The sequence below is a fragment of the Ambystoma mexicanum genome, chromosome 11 (assembly GCF_040938575.1).
Source record: "Ambystoma mexicanum isolate Mex_15411 chromosome 11, UKY_AmexF1_1, whole genome shotgun sequence".
NCBI lineage: Eukaryota > Metazoa > Chordata > Amphibia > Caudata > Ambystomatidae > Ambystoma > Ambystoma mexicanum.
In genome coordinates this window covers 1,471,176,227-1,471,196,338 of record NC_090934.1, presented here as the reverse complement: position 1 = coordinate 1,471,196,338, position 20,112 = coordinate 1,471,176,227, and the positions used below count along the sequence as shown (strand labels likewise).

The 20,112-nt window shown below is 45.4% G+C and overlaps 1 protein-coding gene across 14 annotated transcripts in view; it reads left to right on the top strand.

Annotated features, from left to right (window-relative positions):
* The window catches only part of PPIP5K1 (diphosphoinositol pentakisphosphate kinase 1), a 1,113,174-nt gene that overhangs the window by 501,420 nt on the left and 591,642 nt on the right, over positions 1–20,112 (top strand). For all 14 annotated transcript variants that reach the window (XM_069625171.1, XM_069625166.1, XM_069625170.1 and 11 more), the window contains exon 15: positions 7,824–7,949. In XM_069625171.1, the coding sequence (XP_069481272.1) occupies positions 7,824–7,949 (126 nt within the window). The remainder of the gene's footprint in view (positions 1–7,823; positions 7,950–20,112) is intronic.

Here is a 20,112-nt window from a genome sequence, read left to right as displayed (position 1 = left end):
TTGGCGCAGTGCTGCTCAAAGGGGAAACGCGATAAAGGCAAACTCTAAAGAGACGCAAGGATATGCCTCACATGATCCGAAATTCCACAGGGGCCCCTTTTGACGGATAGTGTTCAACAGGAAAATGAGCTCGGCCTGTAGCGGAAACAAGGAAAGAAAGGAGCACTGCTCTTCCTCATCACAGTGGATGAGAAAACAAAAGGTCACATTGACCGAAGCATGAAAGTAAACCAAGGCGGTGAGCCATTGTGAAACCCGGTAAAAGAATCCAGGCCATCGAAAGGACCTATACATTTTGACAAAAATGGCACCCATAGGTGCTTTACCGTGGCTGCGAACGCAGCCCGCTGTAAAATCCCATAATGGTAGTAAAAACGTAAACCACTGCCACCAGCCATTCAGCGAGGAAAGGGTCACATAAAAATGTTACATGAGAAGCTAAACAAAGGGAATACTAAGTAACCCCTTGTTAGGGAGAATTATCATAAATGTGCTAATTCCCTCTACCTTAGAGCCCTCCAGCTCTTTTGCTAAACTTTGGGGCTTTGAACTTTTCCATTCTGTTTGTTTTCTGTGTTTATTTCTTTGGTTATGGAGTTTTAGACAACTCCATAGGCATCATCTTTTTTATGTGTGTCACACAGCACCCTCAATGCAGTGACACAGGGATGTCTTTTCAGACTTCTCAAAGGTTTAAATACCTTCTCTGGGATAAACTACTGTTTCACAAAGAATGTAAGGTTAAATTGACTTTACTAGTCTTTTTAAATTTCTACACCCAGCACACACAATCTCCTACAGAGTGCTGGAGGGGCTACCTGCTATCCCCTGTGTCTAAAAACTCATGTAACAGTCAAATGGTACCCTTTTCTATCGAAATGGCTGCTGGCAGTGGTTTTACAACAAACTACCATGATTTCCCCGACCGCGAACACCGGTAGCTAGACATTGCGGGAACCATGTTTTTCAAGATGGCGCCTTAAGCCCCTTTGTTTAAACAGGTCCCGGTCTTCTTTTTTCACCATTTATTTTTGGAAAAGTCCTTCTAGCGTGTCTCTGCACGCCAAACCAAGTTTGGTCCCTTTGTTTCTATGTCTTTGGCAGGCTTCAGGACTGAAGCCCGCCTCTGGAGCCCGAGTGTCTGGGCTGGGCAAGAAGCAAGGGAGGTGCCCGAAACTCCCTGTGCTTAGTCTCCTAGGAGACCCAAATGCACTCTGGCGTGATTGGCTGGCTAACTATCTGACAAGGACAGCCGCCCTGCTGGGTGAGGGGCAGCTAGGCTGGAATGAATGGGAGAAAACTGTTTAAAAGCCGAGTCTCTTGGACTGGAAAGCAGAGTCGACTACTGGAACGAAAGAACCGAAGACGAGCTGGAAGAGGACAGCTGCTGCAACTCCTGGACTGTTGGTTTGCCCGATGAAGCCCTGCTGCAGGTCTGAATTCGCCAAAGCTCTTTTCGACAAGAAGCCCCTATGAAGGATGACTTCTTCCTTTGAGTTGGTGGGACCCATCAACTCGTAAGCCACCTGGATACCATTCTTGGAGCTGGTTAGGATTAACCAGGGGGAAGGACACCAGCTTGTGTGCTTGATGAACAGCTACTGGAACTGAAGTGACTCCATTTTGTCAGCGTTTTCCAATGAACCTGTGCAGTGCAGGAGTCCCCCGATGTCCTTCCTCTTGTCCCCACGATTTAGGCTCAGGAACAGTGAGATCTGCCGGAACTGCCAGGAACCAACGTCTTCAGAAGCATGTTTTGGTTCATACTAAGGTACTGTGCCAACCCGATTGAGAGCATGCTTCTCTCGCGGTGAAAGTTCTTGGAACTTTTCCAACTTGCAGGCCTAATCAGCTTGTGACCCAACATATGATTCTTTTTTGTACAAACTACTTCTGAGACCTTGGGCAAAGACTTTACAGTTTACTTCAAGAACTGCCCTTTCCTATCCAACACACTAGTCCATTGACTTTGGCATAGACCTAATGAACTGAATCGAGTCCTCTAGTGAACTATAACTATTTGCACTGCCTAAGAAAGTGTTTGTAATCTATTCTGCTAACTGGTGCCTTTTTATTCCCATTGAAAGTAATTGAAATGCCATTTTGCCCTTATTTCAGGGGAGCCTAATTTGTTCAGAAACTTAATGGTTTGCTATTGAAGTGTGTTTTTGTATAATAAGTTGCCTCCTTCTAGTGAATGTTTTCTAAATGATTGTGTAATATAAGTGTTTTACCAAGAAACCTTGAGTGTAAGTGTCTACTTGAACCACTGTGATTGTAAGACCTCTGTGTAACCTCTTGTACTGCTCATGTTCTCTCTTGAGATAAGCCTGGCTGCTCAGCTCGCTACAGCAAAACTGTTTAGTACAGATCTATACTAAAGGTTGGTTTTGCTTACACTTGTAGTCCTAATTGTATGTGGTGGTCCCAGAGGGTACTTGCATGCAATTCTGTCCAACACCCCTCCCTCACCCTAATGTAAGATAGTGTGTGTTGGGTCTAGAAAGTTACAAATGTAAGTAAAGTCAATTTCACTTTACTGCTCTGGGAAACAGTAGTTTAACAAAGAGAAGGTATTTAAACCTTTGAGGAAATCTGAAAGACTTCCCTGAGCCACTGCACTGAAGGTGCTGTGACACACAATGTAAAAGATGATGCCTACGGAGTTTCTCAGACTGCACCACCACAAGAAACGCAGAGAACAACATCACATTAAAATACATGAGAGAGTGGGGAAAAGGGTCTCACTCTCTCCAGGTTAAATATAATCAAGTCCTCAAAACCCAGCAAAGTTGCTGGGGGGGGGTTCTCTAAGTTAGAGGGAATTGGCACATTTCTGAGAATTCTCCCTAACAAAGACTTAATTTTCCAAGAGGTCTGAGCAAGGCAGACCTGGCCGGTGGCAGAAGGCCATGAAGTCCGACCGGCACGAGCAGCCAGAGACCCAAAGAGCAAAAGGGGTTTACAGAGGAATTATACAATTTGATACAAACTTTGCAAATCCTGTAAACAAATCCTGAACAGAAAAAGGAGCTCACAGAGGATTTATGCTAGTTGATACGAATTTTGGAATAAACCTGTGTGGGATAATCCCTTTGCAGGAGGTATCCGGTCATTCCATCTACACCCAAACCATCGAATGTCAAACCATCGAATTTTTTTCATCGAAATACCATTCCATCGAATGGCCATTTCGTTGAAAGAATGTTGATGTTTCCATCGACATGTAATGGTTAGTATTAGGGTTGGGGCTTGGGTTAGGCTTTGGGCTTGGGTTAGTTTAAAGGTTAAATTAGGGTTGGGGCTAGGGTTAGGGTTATGGTTGGGGCTTGGGATAGGGTTGGGGTTGAGGCTAGGGTTAGGGTTGGGGCTTGGGTTAGTTTAAGGGGTACGTTAGGGTTAGGGTTTGGGCTTGGGTTAGGGGGGTAGGCATAGGGGTTGGGGGGGATGGTGGGAAACCCCCCAATCTAAAATAAAAATTAAAACGTTACAAGGGGCTGGCCAGTGCTGAAATTTCAGCACTGGACAGCGCCATGTAACATTTTAAAGTTACACAAAAATGCATGGAAATGCTACTTTTTACACGTAAAAGTGCATTTCCATTGAAACCAGTCCATGTATATTGTCGATAGACTGGTTTCAATGGAATTGCACTTTTACCTATAAAATGTAGGTTGTCGATGCTTTGGCATTCGACTGTTTGTATTCGTTGCTTTAGCATGTCGACAATTTTTTTTCGAGGGAATCACCATAAACCTTTGCAGGAGAGTACACCAGATCTGTCCATGTGGCCAATAGGTGAAGCAGGGACAGGGATCCGGCAGAAGAGAAGGGTCTGGGGCCCATATGGACAAGGGCAAGGCCCATCAGTAAAGTATAGAAGGGTCAAAGACTCCTCAGTGCAAAGCTCTCTAAAATCAGTTGGCCCAGAAAGTCGGGGAGACCTTACAATACAAAGGCTTAAAAGGGTAAAAAAAAAAAGGAACCCGAAGGACGGAGCAAACAATTTTGAGCTCAAGTTATGTGATCGAGATTGGCAGGTTAGTGAACCCCACTTGATACTCTATTGGTGATTACAGTATTGAGTTATTTGGGAACGTCTACGGTCAGGTCTGGCAGGTCAGTGAACCAGGCCTGATAAAGACTGGAGAGCTACAGTTTTGTTGCACAGCTATAGGAAGAGGATTCCTCTACAGGATTTTGAGAACTGTGTTTCGTTTGAGTTGAAGCAACAGGTTAGCTCCAGGAGATGTAGAACTGTGTAGTCTTTAAGTTAGTCATAACATTCAAACAGTGGACATTGAAATTAAATTTTCTTTCATAAGAACTTTGCCTTGAAGTCTACGAGAATAAGAGGGGCCTCCTTCTAGATTAATGAGACATCCAGTTTTCTTAGTTTGAAAGTGTACAAAGGATGGTGGACCCTTTACTTTACGGACATCCTGACTGGGTGCTTAGTATTTTTGTTGAGGTAGGGCAAACCACTATCGGTGCTAATAGCTTCCCTGCAAAGGCAGCTAAATTCTGGAACTCACTGCCAGAAGATCTGAGAGATGACAAACCTTACTTACACTTCAGAAAAAATATAATAAAACACATCATCGCCACTGACCCCTAGTCTCCTAGTACCCGGCTTGCTTTGCCGCCTACTGAAGAGACCTTGAAGACCTCGCGTAATCTAGCCTACCTTTGAGCCTGAGTGATACACGACGGGCTTCACTTTCGCAACCTAGATTTTTGTACATTGTTTACTATTTATTTCTGTATCTTACCTACTGTGTATTGTGTATAATTTGTAAGCATGTAAGCATTGTATTTGGTGTATATTTCGCAACTTTGTAAGCCTTGCATTTTCATACTGCGGCGCCCTTTTACTTAAGAGTCTGGTGTGCATAACAAATGAATAAACAAACAAACCCTTTCAGTAAGTAGGGCAAAATGATGTTTCTTTTTCTTTTTTTATAAATAAGTCTATGCCAACCAACATGCCACCTCTGTGTCAGGCTCGTACGTCTGCACCCTTTTAGGGGTTAAAGACAAGCTGGTGGCAGCAGATACATTTTTACCATTTTTACATGATTTTGAGTGTACGCATTCATGTTTACCGCTTATGGCTACTAAACATGACTAGTGCAGTAAGATTTTCACTTTTTGCTTGGCCTTCATCCTGCCATGCCAGGTCAGGAAATTCAAGGTAATGCACTTGCCCGCAGCTTTCACCGGCTAGTGATGCCTTTGTGTGTGTGTGTGACCTAGGAAGGGGGTTGGGACTGCCTAGTCCCATTCCACATCTCGTGCCAGATAGTCTAGTTGTGGGGCATGAGTAAAACCAGTAGTTGACACTGATTGAACAACTACTGGATGTTTGAATGGTGAAGATCCTTGCCCTTGGTGGGCTTGGACCTACCTCCATCCTGAATTTTGCATAAGAGGAATCCTGCAGCCATTTCTTCAGATCAGCGTTGGAGTGAGAATCCCTTGTAGACGTACAGCCGACTGAAGATCCGAAGAATACTACTGAAGAGGCCTTGAGTCCCTTCCTGCATCTGGCCTTGGGGAATCCTGTAGGACTGCCTGATCTCTGAAGACTCTGAGCAGTGCTTCAGCCCTTGAACCAGTGAGGCCAACTAGCCTAGATGCCCTCTCGAGGATCCACTTATCCTGTGCCTTCATGTCACTGGACCCCCCCTGTGCGCTGAGCAGCTCTCTTGTAGGCTACCTCACTAGAACCGTCATTGTTCTGCAGTTGCACCCAGCTGGTGGTCCAAGACACCGTCCTGAAGAATTTCAGCATCCCAGCATCAAGGGATCCTGTCCTTGGGAGGATGCCTGTCATCTCCAGTGTGCGGAGGCCGTCTCAGGAACTCTACTTCCCCTGACCTGTGAAGTGTTTCTGAATAGGCCTCTATCCGTGAATCCTGCGTGTCTTCATGCCGCGGCTTGCATCTGGACAGTACCAGAAGAATCCTTGCACCCGTAGCTCCTGGGCACCTCCCACTGGAACCAACAGAGGAAAATGATGCCTCCAGCAACCATCAGTGTATCTGTTCCCCTTGTCCTCCATAGGATAACAATGGCAACATGACTCTGTGTCTCCTAACCTCAAACCTGAGTAGTGTTTATGCAAGATAAAAACCCAATTACCTACCTCTGTATCATTGTTGATTATCTTCTATGAACTATCACCAACACAAGTAAATTAGAACTTCCCTTCAGAAGCTACAGTCTGGGGAGTGAGTATGTCTCCTGTGACTTCTTGAGCACATGGCCCCATTCTTTTTGGGGATTGGACTGCTTAATTTATGTAATTTACTTGTGGTCTGGTGCCATCATGTACTGCGTTTTATTGACTTAACACTTTGATTGACTAATTCATGTGAATGCCTTTGAACCTATGATGGATGATATAGGTTTATTATTGACTATTGTGCGATATTACCTGTTAGTTTCATTTTTCAGTGTGTGGAAGACCTAGAATGAATATTTGTAGTATTACACATTCCTGTCTAGATTGAATTGTGTGGACTCATAGTGGACCCCTGACCCCACTCACCTCTCAGGAGAACAGCCTTTGACATCTTCATGTTCACCTTGATTGGGTTTAGCTAGCGCCTCTGAGTTCCCTTTACACTATATCTAGGACGGCCTCCTGAAATCTGTGCCCAGGCCAGATTCTAGAAATCCATTTTAAGTCTCTTTACAGAATCAGCAAATATGAGGATGTTGACAGATACATTTTGAGACTTCCTGTGACCTTGTAAAGCGATTTATGCATAATAAAATGCATAGACTGGGTGGGGTTAGCCATAATGTGTTACACAGGTAGTTTCTATAGCAGCTGTTGACACAGCCCCTCTCCTCGCATTGAGATGCCAATCACCCATGAAGGTTTAAACCCCCTAAAGGCACAATTTAAATACTAGTTTCTGCTACATAATTGAGCTATACATATGGGGGTAAATGAAGGGAATCGGTTTTCACTGATTAAAGTAAGGGTGTCCCTTGTTAATGTTTTATTGGTTCCACACTATTTATGAGAAAGAGAAAGATCAATTCATGTTATATGTTGCTGTTGAGTAAAGTCCCGCTCATCTGAATGCTGATGTAATTGAATATAAACCCCTGAATAATGCCTGTGAATTGGAAGTGTTGAATGGACACAAAGAAGGAGGGATCCACCAACTAGAGCTGGGAATACTAGAGTATTTGTTTATCGAGGGTAGCACAGTATACATTGAGGAACCCAACATATAATGCTGATCACATGTATGCATCGTTGGAAACCTCTAAATTACATACTGTTGAAGTATTTCTGTTTCAAAATTGAATGTGTTGGTTTTTTCTAGGACATGGTTAACATAGGCAGTAGATCTAGGTCATAAACATTTTCAAAAGAAAAATATGGTCTTAATAGATCAAAACACATTGAATTTGTTAATTGTAATTAATACAATTGTGTTTTACTAGTAAATGAATCAGCCATCTTATATTTACTGAGCTGGAGAGCAAAAATACTATGCAACTGCAACATAATAAATGTCTACTGCTTTTTCTTGTCTGAAGAATCAAGTTTGCGGATTGATGCTGTACGCTTATTACCGATGGTCCCTCTGTAGCATATGTGTTGACACTGTGTTACTAAAGCCATCTCCATTGGAGGTGCCCATGGAGATTTTCAAATTCTTCCTACCTAGACTCTGCAGAGATAAATGACTGAACAGGTCTCCTGCCATTTCCAGTACCCTTTGGTGGCAATAGGCTTTTTTATACTGTGAGGAAGACGTCCTTTGTGCCGTGTTTCTAAACTTGACTTTCTTTTACAGATGCCCGTAAGGAGGCGCCATCTTTGCTACTTGTTCTGAAATGGGGAGGAGAGCTAACTCCAGCTGGCCGGGTACAGGCAGAAGAGCTGGGCCGAGCATTTCGCTGCATGTACCCAGGCGGGCAAGGTGAGAGCCTTTTTTGATCCATGTCATTGTACAGCTCCGTGTTTGTTTAGCCTTCTGGAGTGTCTTGGATTCTTTCTTGTTTATCACTTTTTCTGTTACCTTTGAATTCTACTTTTCCTGAAGGTTATTTTTTTCTTTTTCCTGCATCTTCCCCAAACTTTTCAGCCTTTCACTTTCATTTTTGGCATGTATAATGTATATTTCCTCTTTATAAATTATGTTTTTCTGTTTTCTATTTTCCCTCCTCATCTCCAGAAGATCTCACTTCACTGTTGTTTGAGTAACCCCTCTATATCTCTCTAGTCCTCTTGTATTTCCATAATTTCTTGTGCATGCCTTCCTCTCCCTTCCCTTCCCCTCTCCCATTCTCCCTCTTCCTCTCCATCCTCTCTAGTCCACTTCATTCCTCTTCTATTTCCATAATTTCTTGTGCATCTTTCTTTCTCTCTCTCGCCCTCTTCTATTTCCATAATTTTGTGTGCATCTCTCCCTCTTTCTCCCTCTCCTGTAGTTCTCTTCTATTTTCATCATTGCCTATGCATAACTGTCTGTCTCACTCTCTCCTGTAGTTATCTTCTATTTCCCATCATTTCCTGTGCATCTTTCTTTTACTCTCTCTGTTTCCACTATTTTGTTGTACATTTGTTGTCTTTATCAATGTTCTTTTTTCTATTTTCTCTCATCACCCAATCTTTCATTTATTTCTTACCAGCGTATTTCTTTTTGGTTTTTAGCTCATTCATCGTGTTAAGATTTCCTTCCCTTTGTTTTTTATCATACTTCTGTTTTCTCCATTTGTCTTCCCCTTTATTTGTTTTTTGTTCATTCATTCTACACACTCTGGTAGCAGCTACTGATTCACGTACAGCTTTTCCACTGCTAATGCAATTATGAAAGTTTAAGGTTCCCTCCACCATGTGGCCTCTACCTGATTCGCCCTTCAAAAGCAGCCCTGAGGCTAGAGTAAATCGAGGCTGCAGTCAGTACACTGCGTATCGCTTAAATAGAAGAAGTTCCCAAGTCCATGGCTTCGTTTTTATATGTTGTCTTTCTTCATTCGCTTGTCTCTGTATGGAGCTTGTTGGTAAATCTTCTCTTTTTGCAGCTTTCCCATCTTCTTCAATAGGACTAATTGCATTTGACTTTTGTAATCCTAGACTGATTTTTGGGATTGATGTCTTTTTCTTACTCATTCCTTGGCTTGGCTTCCTTGTTTTGGGTGCTCTGGTCAAGCTTTATGGCTGTGAGTGCAAGGGGACATCTGTCTCCCATTTGAAACCTTATTTAGTAGCAGTACTACCTTCCTTATGGCGGGGACTGCTGGGAAACATTGTTTCCACGTTTACAGTGTATTTCTTATACTTTCCAGGGCAATACTGCCAGGCTGATGGCTGATGGCTGCACTGCCATGCCCAGTTATAATCTCATTGGAGGTAGCCATTTTATTACAATGGTGAGACCCCCTGCCTTTTTTTATGTCCTTGTTGACCATCTTCCTCTTGTAAAGTCAGAAAGGGTCATAAATGATCATGTAAGCCCAGGGAATGCCCAGTATAAGTGAATTGGCAGGAACTGGGCAAGGGGGGGTGCCGATGGCACCAATACACAGTCTAGCCACAATGAGGTCCAGAGTGCTGGCCTGATGCTGAGTGAACTGGATGTCCAGGAGGTGACAGCTACCCCTGTTTAAATGCTGCACACTCGTCTGTTGGTTGGCATGTGCCACCACCAGCGCAGGATTTCACAAATTAGGAGAGGATACGGAGCCATTTGATGGTTCATAACCAGAGCTTAGAATCCAAAGACGAAATTCTGGTGCTAACTTTGGCCAAGCCATCCACCACTATCGGGCAGCTCTGCTCTGCTCTTCAACAGCACCTGATTCCTAAGAGGCCTCGAGTCCTGCTCTGCTGTCCTTGTCCTCTGGAGCTTGGAAGAGTCATTGAGCCTGTGCCTGGCTTGCATCCTTTGAGAAGGACTCCAGTTGTGTGGACCGTGCCTATCCATGGGGCTAGAAACTCCAGAGACTTCCCCGTCATGGGACCGTACCTTGTTGCTCCACTATTGGTGGTCTTTGTCTAAGAATGAAACCTTCCTGGAGTCTGAATCCACCGGTCCTGCTTCATCTTGCATGCTGAGCCCTTCAAAATCAGGGGAGTCCTTATAGTCCATTCCGTAGTTTCCGCCAGGTGATGATTCATAAGGTTACCAAGACCAACACTGCAGAATGGCCCAACCCAGCTGTCAAAGTGATCATCTCAAGGCGACAATGCAGTTCTTACCTTTGAGTCTTCAAAATGGAACCAACGGCATGAGAAGTTGTGCCCAATGGCCCTGACTTCCTAGAGTGGTGTTCTTTTCTTGGCTGGGATTAGAGGGCCTGGCTGCATTCCTGTTTTAAAGCATCCTTATTCCTCATTCATTTGCATGGGTGCAAAGTCCACTCCTGCAGCTGCCTGGGGATGAAATTTGGAGGCGGAACCTGAATCTAGGTATCCTGTCTGGGGTCTTCCTGAATGACTAAGATAGCTAGCTGCCCCCTCCCAACTCAGGAAACCTCAAATACATAAGATGCACCAGCCCATTGTCTCCCATGGGAAAACTGTGTATCATTGCAAACTATCCTTAAAGTATCACAGTAGGGTCACTGACCTTGAACTTTACTGAACGTTCGTTCATAGGAAAGGGATTGGACGGTATCGTGCTTATTTTGCGACTGACTTTTTCTCGAAGTACTTTCCACCGTCGGAATTACTCAGAAAAAAAATCATCAAAATATATGAGGCAAGAGGGGTTGGAGTAGGGGTGAAATGATAGACGGGGGGGTTTGGAGGGGGAAAGTACTTGCGAAAAAGTCAGTTGTAAAATTAACATAGAACCATAATGAACTGTTTGTGTGCCTTATTATAATAACGATGTGTTATGTATATCGTGCTTTAACCAAAATGCTGTACATACAACATATTTGCATACAGTTATCACCCAGCTGAAGTTGGTACTCAACCAATAAGCCCCCATGTAAGATTGCTGAACACTGACTCCCGCCCCGTCTGACTTAAAAATACAATGCCCCTATAGCTTAAGCAGTCCTACCATGCCAGATAAGTAGGCCTAGTGTCTCGAGAGTCAAAGTTACAGTTAAATACCAAAGTAGGGAGCACAGAGTCGTGAAAGTGCCCCAAGAATGCTTTGTGACAAAGCCAATTGGTTGAGGCCAGTTCCAGGACAACGCACCTTAAGAGTTTTAAATGGTAAGCCAAAGTTTTTAGAGATGAACTACCAATCCGACTACTAGGCAGAGAGATATTGTGCCAGAAGGCCACTGATCATGACCAGGCAGGGAGAGTTAGGTAGTGGACTTTACGTCCATACAATCCCTGTGGTGGGAGGGAGGCAAGAAAACAGTTATGCAGGCTTGTTCAGTTTTCTAAGTGACTAGCCCTGAGGTACTCAGAATTCCTGAGCCACTTAATTCGGCAGTGATCCTGTTGCATGTGGTCCAGGGGCCACGGATGCAGTGGCTGAAGTCCGCATTGGATTTGAGTTAGGCTAGAAAGTGGCTCTCCACTCCGGTAGGATGGTTCTAAAGTTCTTCCAGCAGGCCACACCAGGCACTTCAGAACAGCAGCCATAGCAGGTTCCAGGTTGGGAGAAGGTCTCCGGAACATGGCAAAGATGGGCAGCAGTGGCATTCACAGTCATCAGGGGGTGGCAGTAAACAGGGGTGGCAGGGACAGGAAGAAACTCTTCATTCTGGAGGAACAGGGTTCAATCTATCAAAGATAGCTGGTGGTTCCACGGATGTCAATTAATGGAAATTGCGAAAAGAAAAATCTTTCCTAATACTACATTGGTTTTGGAATCTGCTTCCACTTGTAAGGGTGTTGGGATCCCAACAACCCACCTTTTCTACTCATCTGGACCCCTCAACCCCTAAAGCCAAAGTTGTTCCCTTTTCTAGCAAGCATTTCTTGCTGGTTGGCTGTCTTTTTTATTTTTTTTGTCTTTCGAACTGCAAGAACCGGCTTTATTTCAGCCTTCCGTCATCTCCCACTCTAGGAAGGACTGTTTTTCTTCTTTTGCACCGTCTGGGGCACCAGTGGTCCGCGGATTCAAGGCCCTGGCTGTTCGGATACTGTGAACCGTACCTGGAAAAGAAGCGCTGTACTTACTGGGTTGTTTTGTGCCTCTGAACTGACTTTTTAGGCATCATCACTGTGAGTACTTACGTCTGGGCTCTGGAATGGTGGATTATTCATATTACTTGCACTCAGGGGCCCCTTTGGTCCAAGGTGTTAGATTCCTGCACATGTTCTTGAACTACGTTTTCCAATTGTCTTGCATTGGGGTGGATCCTGCCGTACTGCATCTTCTTCCGTAGCTGCCGGTTCTCAAACAGGGTTCTGGAGCTCTTATTTAGGGTCTTCTCAGGGGTCCTCTGGGGCTGGTTGCTGCCATATCGGCACCTATGCAGGGCTTACCTCCTTTTGCACGTACACACGGATTTGCCTGCTGACCTTGTCCCATTTATTCCCAAGGCAATCTTTTAATTTACCTGAAACTCTTCTAAAGTAAGTGACTGGGTACTTACCTGCCTCTGGACATTTGCCTTGCATCCAATTTGGCTCCAGGAAGTTTTAGGCCAAATACTGGAATTTTAGCATGGACCTGTGATGTTGTATGTGTTTTTGAAGTCTTATATTCCGCCTCTGCCTATGAGAATGCCTGGTTACAGTGGGTCTCTTTCTAGTGGCCCTGGATCATTCTTCTGTAGGAGTGCAATGTACTGGTACTATTAGACTAGCCGTGTCCCATCTTTGGTGGCCTCTGGCTGTGTCATTTTTTGTTTTCACCCTTTTCCGCCCTGCATTTACTGAGAGGTGCACAATTGTATCATTCATGATACCATGTTTCAGAGGCTACGAATATTGGGATTGTGTTGCTAATTTGCTCATGTTCTGAATATTAATGCAGTTTGTTTTAATGTACTATTTGTCTTGTGCCTCTTGACGGATGGTGGCCTTTTATATTAATATAGGTGTGAGAGGTGTCTTTATTGACATCATACACTGTGTACTTTTACTATGCTCTGTACTGATAGCACTAATTATGTGTAAAGGTTTATTTTAATGATTAGACCAGTGTGTGTGGGTTCTTTGGTTAACTGTGTGATTAATTGTGCTTCAGTGTGAGTCTACTTCCCCTCCCTGAGTTAAGCTTGACTTCTCAGCTACACTACCTACCGTTTACGTTTTAGGTTGCGTGCACTTGCCTCAACTCTTAGATGGTTGTACAGCCCTCACCAGAGGGTTGCGCAAGAATCACTCTAGCCACAGTGCTTCGCTGTTTGGGATTCCTCTTGAATTCACATCCCCTGGTTTTGCCCGGTATAATACCCACATAGGTTTGTGAGAGGTGTCAAGCACTAGCTGGCTGGCCGTCTCCGAAAGTTTCAATGGTGTATGTCTGTGATTGGGGGTTAGGGTACCCTGTACCCTCCGGTTCAGCATTAAAGCAGACACTGGGCACCAGGAACTTTGCCAACTGTGGGATTCAATCCTAAAGCATCCAAAAGGGGAATGTGCAGACAATGACCTTGGAAACTCTGCACTAGAATCTTTTGGGACTTTGAAAATCCGACCACAAAACCCTGCCTCACTCCAGAAGTGTCCTGTGCTCCTTTGCCTTTGATACACTGGGGAGAACTGCGTGCATTTTTGTGGTTCTTCAGGAAACATTTCTGTGGGTCTTTAACTCAAACCACCCTCCTGTGCTCCCCAAGCCTTGGAGCTGAGGATCGCCTTCTCCTGTTTCCTGAGGACTCTCCTGTGCTCCCCAAGCCTTGGAGCTGAGCATCGCCTTCTCCTGTTTCCTGAGGACTCTCCTGTGCTCCCCAAGCCTTGGAGCTGAGCATCGCCTTCTCCTGTTTCCTGAGGACTCTCCTGTGCTCCCCAAGCCTTGGAGCTGAGCATCGCCTTCTCCTGTTTCCTGAGGACTCTCCTGTGCTCCCCAAGCCTTGGAGCTGAGCACCACCTTCTCTTGTTTCCTGAGGACTCTCCTGTGCTCCCCAAGCCTTGGAGCTGAGCACCGCCTTCTCCTGTTTCCTGAGGACTCTCCTGTGCTCCCCAAGATTTGGAGCTGAGCACCGCCTTCTCCTGTTTCCTGAGGACTCTCCTGTGCTCCCCAAGCCTTGGAGCTGAGCACTGCCTTCTCCTGTTTTCTGAGGACTCTCCTGTGCTCCCCAAGCCTTGGAGCTGAGCATCGCCTTCTCCTGTTTCCTGAGGACTCTCCTGTGCTCCCCAAGCCTTGGAGCTGAGCATCGCCTTCTCCTGTTTCCTGAGGACTCTCCTGTGCTCCCCAAGCCTTGGAGCTGAGCATCGCCTTCTCCTGTTTCCTGAGGACTCTCCTGTGCTCCCCAAGCCTTGCAGCTGAGCATCGCCTTCTCCTGTTTCCTGAGGACTCTCCTGTGCTTCCCAAGCCTTGGAGCTGAGCATCGCCTTCTCCTGTTTCCTGAGGACTCTCCTGTGCTCCCCAAGCCTTGGAGCTGAGCATCGCCTTCTCCTGTTTCCTGAGGACTCTCCTGTGCTCCCCAAGCCTTGGAGCTGAGCATCGCCTTCTCCTGTTTCCTGAGGACTCTCCTGTGCTCCCCAAGCCTTGGAGCTGAGCACCGCCTTCTCCTGTTTCCTGAGGACTCTCCTGTGCTCCCCAAGCCTTGGAGCTGAGCACCGCCTTCTCCTGTTTCCTGAGGACTCTCCTGTGCTCCCCAAGCCTTGGAGCTGAGCATCGCCTTCTCCTGTTTCCTGAGGACTCTCCTGTGCTCCCCAAGCCTTGGAGCTGAGCATCGCCTTCTCCTGTTTCCTGAGGACTCTCCTGTGCTCCCCAAGCCTTGGAGCTGAGCATCGCCTTCTCCTGCACTGCTCCACTTCCTTTTACCCGCAAGCCCTGATGCCCATCGTAGGTGACCATTGCTATTTCCTTATTCTTCATTCACTGCGACACCAAACACTGCCGTGTTTTTTCAGGTGGTCCCAGCAAAATGACTTTGCTATCAAGGTCTGCATTCTCAGGATAGGGTGTTCTGCTGAAGACCTTGCCTCCGTGGCTGTCAAACCGCAACCTTCCCGGCTGTTGCTCTTATTTGGCCTTTACTCTGTAGACTCCCACTGGAACATCTCTGAGCACATTTCTTTGTCAAGGTCTACTGTTGTGTTTCCACTGACTCACCTGTGAAGGTTTGTTCTGTTCCAGTGCTTTCATGCTAAGCTAGAGTATCCAGGACATAACCACTGCTTCCCTTGCTGCTGATGGCGCCACTCACCACTGGGGGGTTTGGGGGATTATGTTTCTAGAATGTATCTTTTGGAAAGTCCAGTTGGTTCTCGGAGACCACCTCCTCTATTTTATATCCATATTCTGAAAAGGTGTTTTTCTGTGTACTGTGCGTGTTCAGAAATGAGAGGCGGACACAAAGTTGTACTATTCTTGTTATCAGATATTTTTATTAAACAAATGGGTGGGATAAACACCTTTCTGAGCCTATCCCAAAAAAGCCTAATCTGTCCCTCCCACTAGAAACCAACATCTAAACGGGGAAGGAAATGTCTGACTGTTAGGTCAGACTGTGTGCAGTACCCTCTGGGTGCACTACAACAACCCTGACCGCCTGGCAATAGGAACCCAACCTTTGGTTTAAGTCTGTACTACACATGTTGGTAGCGTGTTCAGCAGCCAGGCTTATCTCAAGAGGGGTCAATGTGAGCTGTAGGGGAGTTACACAGAGATTCACAGTGACAAGTATTCAAATAAACTCTTACACACAAGGTTTCTTGATTAAACAATTATTAATTTATCAGTCAGTTAGAATAAGCCTTCTTCAGAAGGTGCAATATAACAGTAACACTGAAATACACTTCAAAAACACATACTCTTAATATTTCTAAATCAGCAAGTACCCATTTGGGATGGACCGCAGCCACTGCTTACACTCTCTGGTGACTTCAATAGTTAGGGTGCTGTGGGCATTAATATATCACTGTTGCATTTACAATCATATTTAGGAATATGTCAAAGGAAAAAGGTTATTAGAACAAAACAAGGGATCACACAAATATTCTGAAGCAGATAAGTACTTTTGGTAACCCCCAATGCAAAATTAGTTAACCCCTTCCTGGAAGGAAGACACAGCACCAAAGCAGAGGAGAGAAGAGTCATTCAGGGAACCAGGCCAGCCAGTGGTAAGTTAGCAAAACTCAAGGTGGACTGAAGCACTTCTTGCAGGTAAGTAAACGTCATGCATAATGTTTTAAAGCTCTTTGTACAATAAGAAGACATTCAAAGTAGGGCCACAAGCTGATTAGGCTTGTGAGGTGAAGAATCTGTTAGCAACTCTACAGATGCAACCCAGACAAGTCTCCAACGAGGACAAGAATGGTGGCACAACAAGAGGTACATTCTCTCAGACTTTACAGTACCTTTAAGTTGAAGAAAAGTGCAGCAGGTGACTTCTGTTCCTGAGCAGCTCTGCAGATCCTGGCGTTACGGGGCCTCATTTGTGGGGACAATAGGGAGGACTTCTGGGGACTCCTGCACTGCAATGGGACAGTCACCGCTCGCACCCGGCAATCTTCAAACAAGTGGCACTTCGGTGTTTCAGCTCCTCACGTCTACCGCAAATAGCAACATCGTGGTTCCTGGCGGTCAAGATGGGCTTTTCTTGCATTTGAGGTCCAGCACTCGGAGGTGTCTCAGGCTCGGTCAGTCCTGCTTCCTGGGAGTCCAGAGGATTTTCCGGGAGCTCTTGGCCAGCTTAAAAGCATCACACAAGATCTGGTGTTCCTCTCCCTGGCTATTCGGTTCGAGCAGCAACTGCAGTTGAATTTCAACCAGCTCCAAGAGGATGTCCAGGTGGCTTACTTTGGAGCTGATTGGTCCCACCAACACAAAGGGTGAAGTCGTCCTTGCAGGGGCTTCTCTTTCGATACGAATTTGGACTTTCAGCACAGCAGCAGGGCTACACCAGGCAAACCAACGGTCCAGGATCTGCAGCAGGCGTCCTCTTCAAGTTCTTCTTCGGATTCTTTCGTCCGGTGGTCGACTCTGCAACCCAAGCCAAAAAGCCTCGCCTTTTATGCAGGTTTCTCCCATTCATTCCAGCCTAGCTGTCCGTCACCCAGCAGGGTGGCTGTCCTTGCCGGACAGCAAGCCGGCTAATCACCGAAGAGTGCATTCTGGTCTCCTAAGAGACTAAGCAGAGAGTTTCAGACACCTCCCTCGCTTCCTGCCCCTGCCAGACACCCTGGAGCCAGAGGTGGGCTTCACTTGTGAATCTTGCCAAAGGCAAAATGAACAAAGGGACCAAACCCGGTTTGGCACGCAGAGTAAATCTCAAGAATGATACCCATGGGTGCTTTACTGCAGCTGCAAACGCAGCCCGTGGTAAATGCACACCACAGTAGTTAAAAGTAAACCACTGCCACCAACCATTCATCGAGGAAAGGGTAACATAAAACTGTTATATGAGAAGCTAGACAAAGGGGATACTAGGTAACCCCTCCAGCACCCTCTTGGAAGATGGTGTGTGCTGGGTCTAGAAAGTTACAAATGCGAGTGAAGTCAATTTCACTTTACTGCTTTTGGAAACAGTAGTTTATCCGAGAGAAGGTATTTAAACCTTGGGGAAATCTGAAAGACCTCCCAGTGCCACTGCACTGAAGGTGCTGTGTGACACTATGTAAAAGGTGATACCTATGGAGTTTGTCAGACTCCATAACCAAAAGAAACACAGATTTAAAATTTACATTAAAACACCTGAGAGAGTGGGGAAAAAAGGGTCTCGCTCTCCCCAGGTTAAAAATTAAATTCCTCAAAATCCAGCAAAGTTGCTGGGGGTCTCTAAGGTAGAGAGGAATTAGCACATTTCTGAGAATTCTCCCTAACACTGACTTATGTTTAGTAAAAAGTATCTATAATCAAAACTTAAAGCTAAATCCAACAAAGTGTTTTCCAGGAGAAACCCCTGGATCCAGAGGGTGGTTCCCTCCCCTGGATATTTTGGTAGGATGGAAAAAGTGCATTTTTCAAACAACCGTTTCTTTGGTTCTTTATACTAGCTTCAGGAAGTTCTTGTTCAAGCAGTATGTTTCATGACATCCAACACTTCCTTTGTATCTTTGTACTGGATTCACAAAGTTGTTAGATTCACAAAACTTCTCATTCATATAATAAATCCCACAATTAGCCTTAAACTTATCCTGTACTTTGTCGGATTGCTTGGTCTGTAATCCATTACCAGGAATCCTCTTGTGAACTCTTCAGATCTCCAAGTATACTCCCCTGCCAGGCATCTTGCCACAGTGTTAAACGTCTTTGTGTAACTTAAAGTGCCTGGTGTATCTACCTACCAGGACTTCATTTATGTACTTCTCAATTTCCCTGCTATATTTCCCTGCCAGATATTTTGTAACATGCTTAGTTTTTCTCCTACAATCCTGGGTGTAACTCCTGGTATACCCCCCTGCCAGGATTCTTTTATGGGTTCTTCAGATCCCGTGGTGTACTCCCCTACCAGGTATCTTCCCATAGTTTTAAAGTTCTTAGACAATTTCAAAATGGCTGGTATGGTTTGCAGGACTTCTTTTTATCGACCTCTTAGATCCACTGGTATACTGCCTTGCCAGGCATCTTGCCACAGTGTCAAAGATTGTATGGACCTTTGGTGGATTGCCTGGTATCCTCCCCGGCCAGGAATCCTTCTTTGTGGTCCTGCAAATCCCCAGTTATACTTCCCTGCCAGGTATTCCCCAAATGTCAACTGCCTAGTGTACTCCTTTTCCTGGGACTTCTTGTAGGTTTCACTGTCCTTTTGCAATATGCAACAGTCTATCAACTTTGTTGTGTTTCTATATGTTTGCTTAGGCTAAAACTTGCTCCAGCTTTCCCCCACATAGATGTAGACATTTCATGCATAGATATTCGTTCAGGTTTTGCTGCCACAATTTATCTTGTCGGTATTCAAATATTCTTCCTTTTGGGCATTGCTTTGAACATTGGGTTTGTCTGTATTTAAACAATCTTGGCTTTTGTACTTTGCCTTATCTACCTTCAAACAATTCATATATATTTTCTGCGTTCACATGTGTCCTGTGGTCCCCAGCAACTTTAGGTGTACTCACCGGCTCTTATTTGCGCCTCCGATGCAGTTTGCGTCTTGGTGGGATGATTCTTTCATCCTTTCTCCAGCTTCGAGTATGCTGTAAACGTCCCTCTAGCAGTTTGCGTGTCTCTGTGGTTACAGGTCGGCTTGCATCTTCAGACCCGGTTCGGAATTGGTCTCCTCGAGTGGCCAACCACCTGGGAGTTTCTGCTTTGCGCCCAATGCCACCAGGACCTTCAGTGCCTGTCTCTCCCCCAACACTGGCAGCTTTTCCAGATCCGGTGTGCTTTGCATCGGTGAGCCTCCAGCTGTGACCTGACGTCCTCTCCTGTACTCTCCCTTCCCACAGTGGAGCTTCTGGTTTTAAAGGTCCTGCGCACCTAAGGGTTTTCAAAACAACTAGTTTGCTTGCTTTTGTCAATCTGCATCAACTCCTTCCTCCTCCTTCTTCGTCTCAGTACTTGAGAGTTTATGGGAGCTGAAGTCCATATGTTAGTGGATTTCTGAAAGGATGATGTTCAAATGTTTTAGACAGAGAAATATCAGAAACATGAGATGTGTGTTGTGTATGTATGAGATAAAAATAGGAGTCACAAAAAGAAAGGGTGTTTCTTCTTTTCCATAGGGGTGATTTGTGGGGGGACAACAAGCCATCAAGCACTTGGATATTATAAGGTCTTCAGAAGGCAGGGGAGAATACTGCATCTCGTCCGATAGAAACATCCCTCTCCCCTGACAGCTGTCTCCTCCCAGGTGATCCTCACAGCCTCCACCCTCTTCCATGACCGCTACACCTCTCTCTCCCTCTCTATTCTCTCCTCTGGTCCTACCCGCTCGGCTGGGCCCACTCATCTAATCAAACCGCCCCCTACTTTGCCAGCCTCGCTTGCGGACATACGTCTGATGAAACAAGTGCCAGTTGCTGCCTTCGCTTCCACCTTCATCTCCACTTCTACCACTGCCGTCTCAACTATTGACTCTGCTCTCAACAATCTCCATCTCGCTATCACT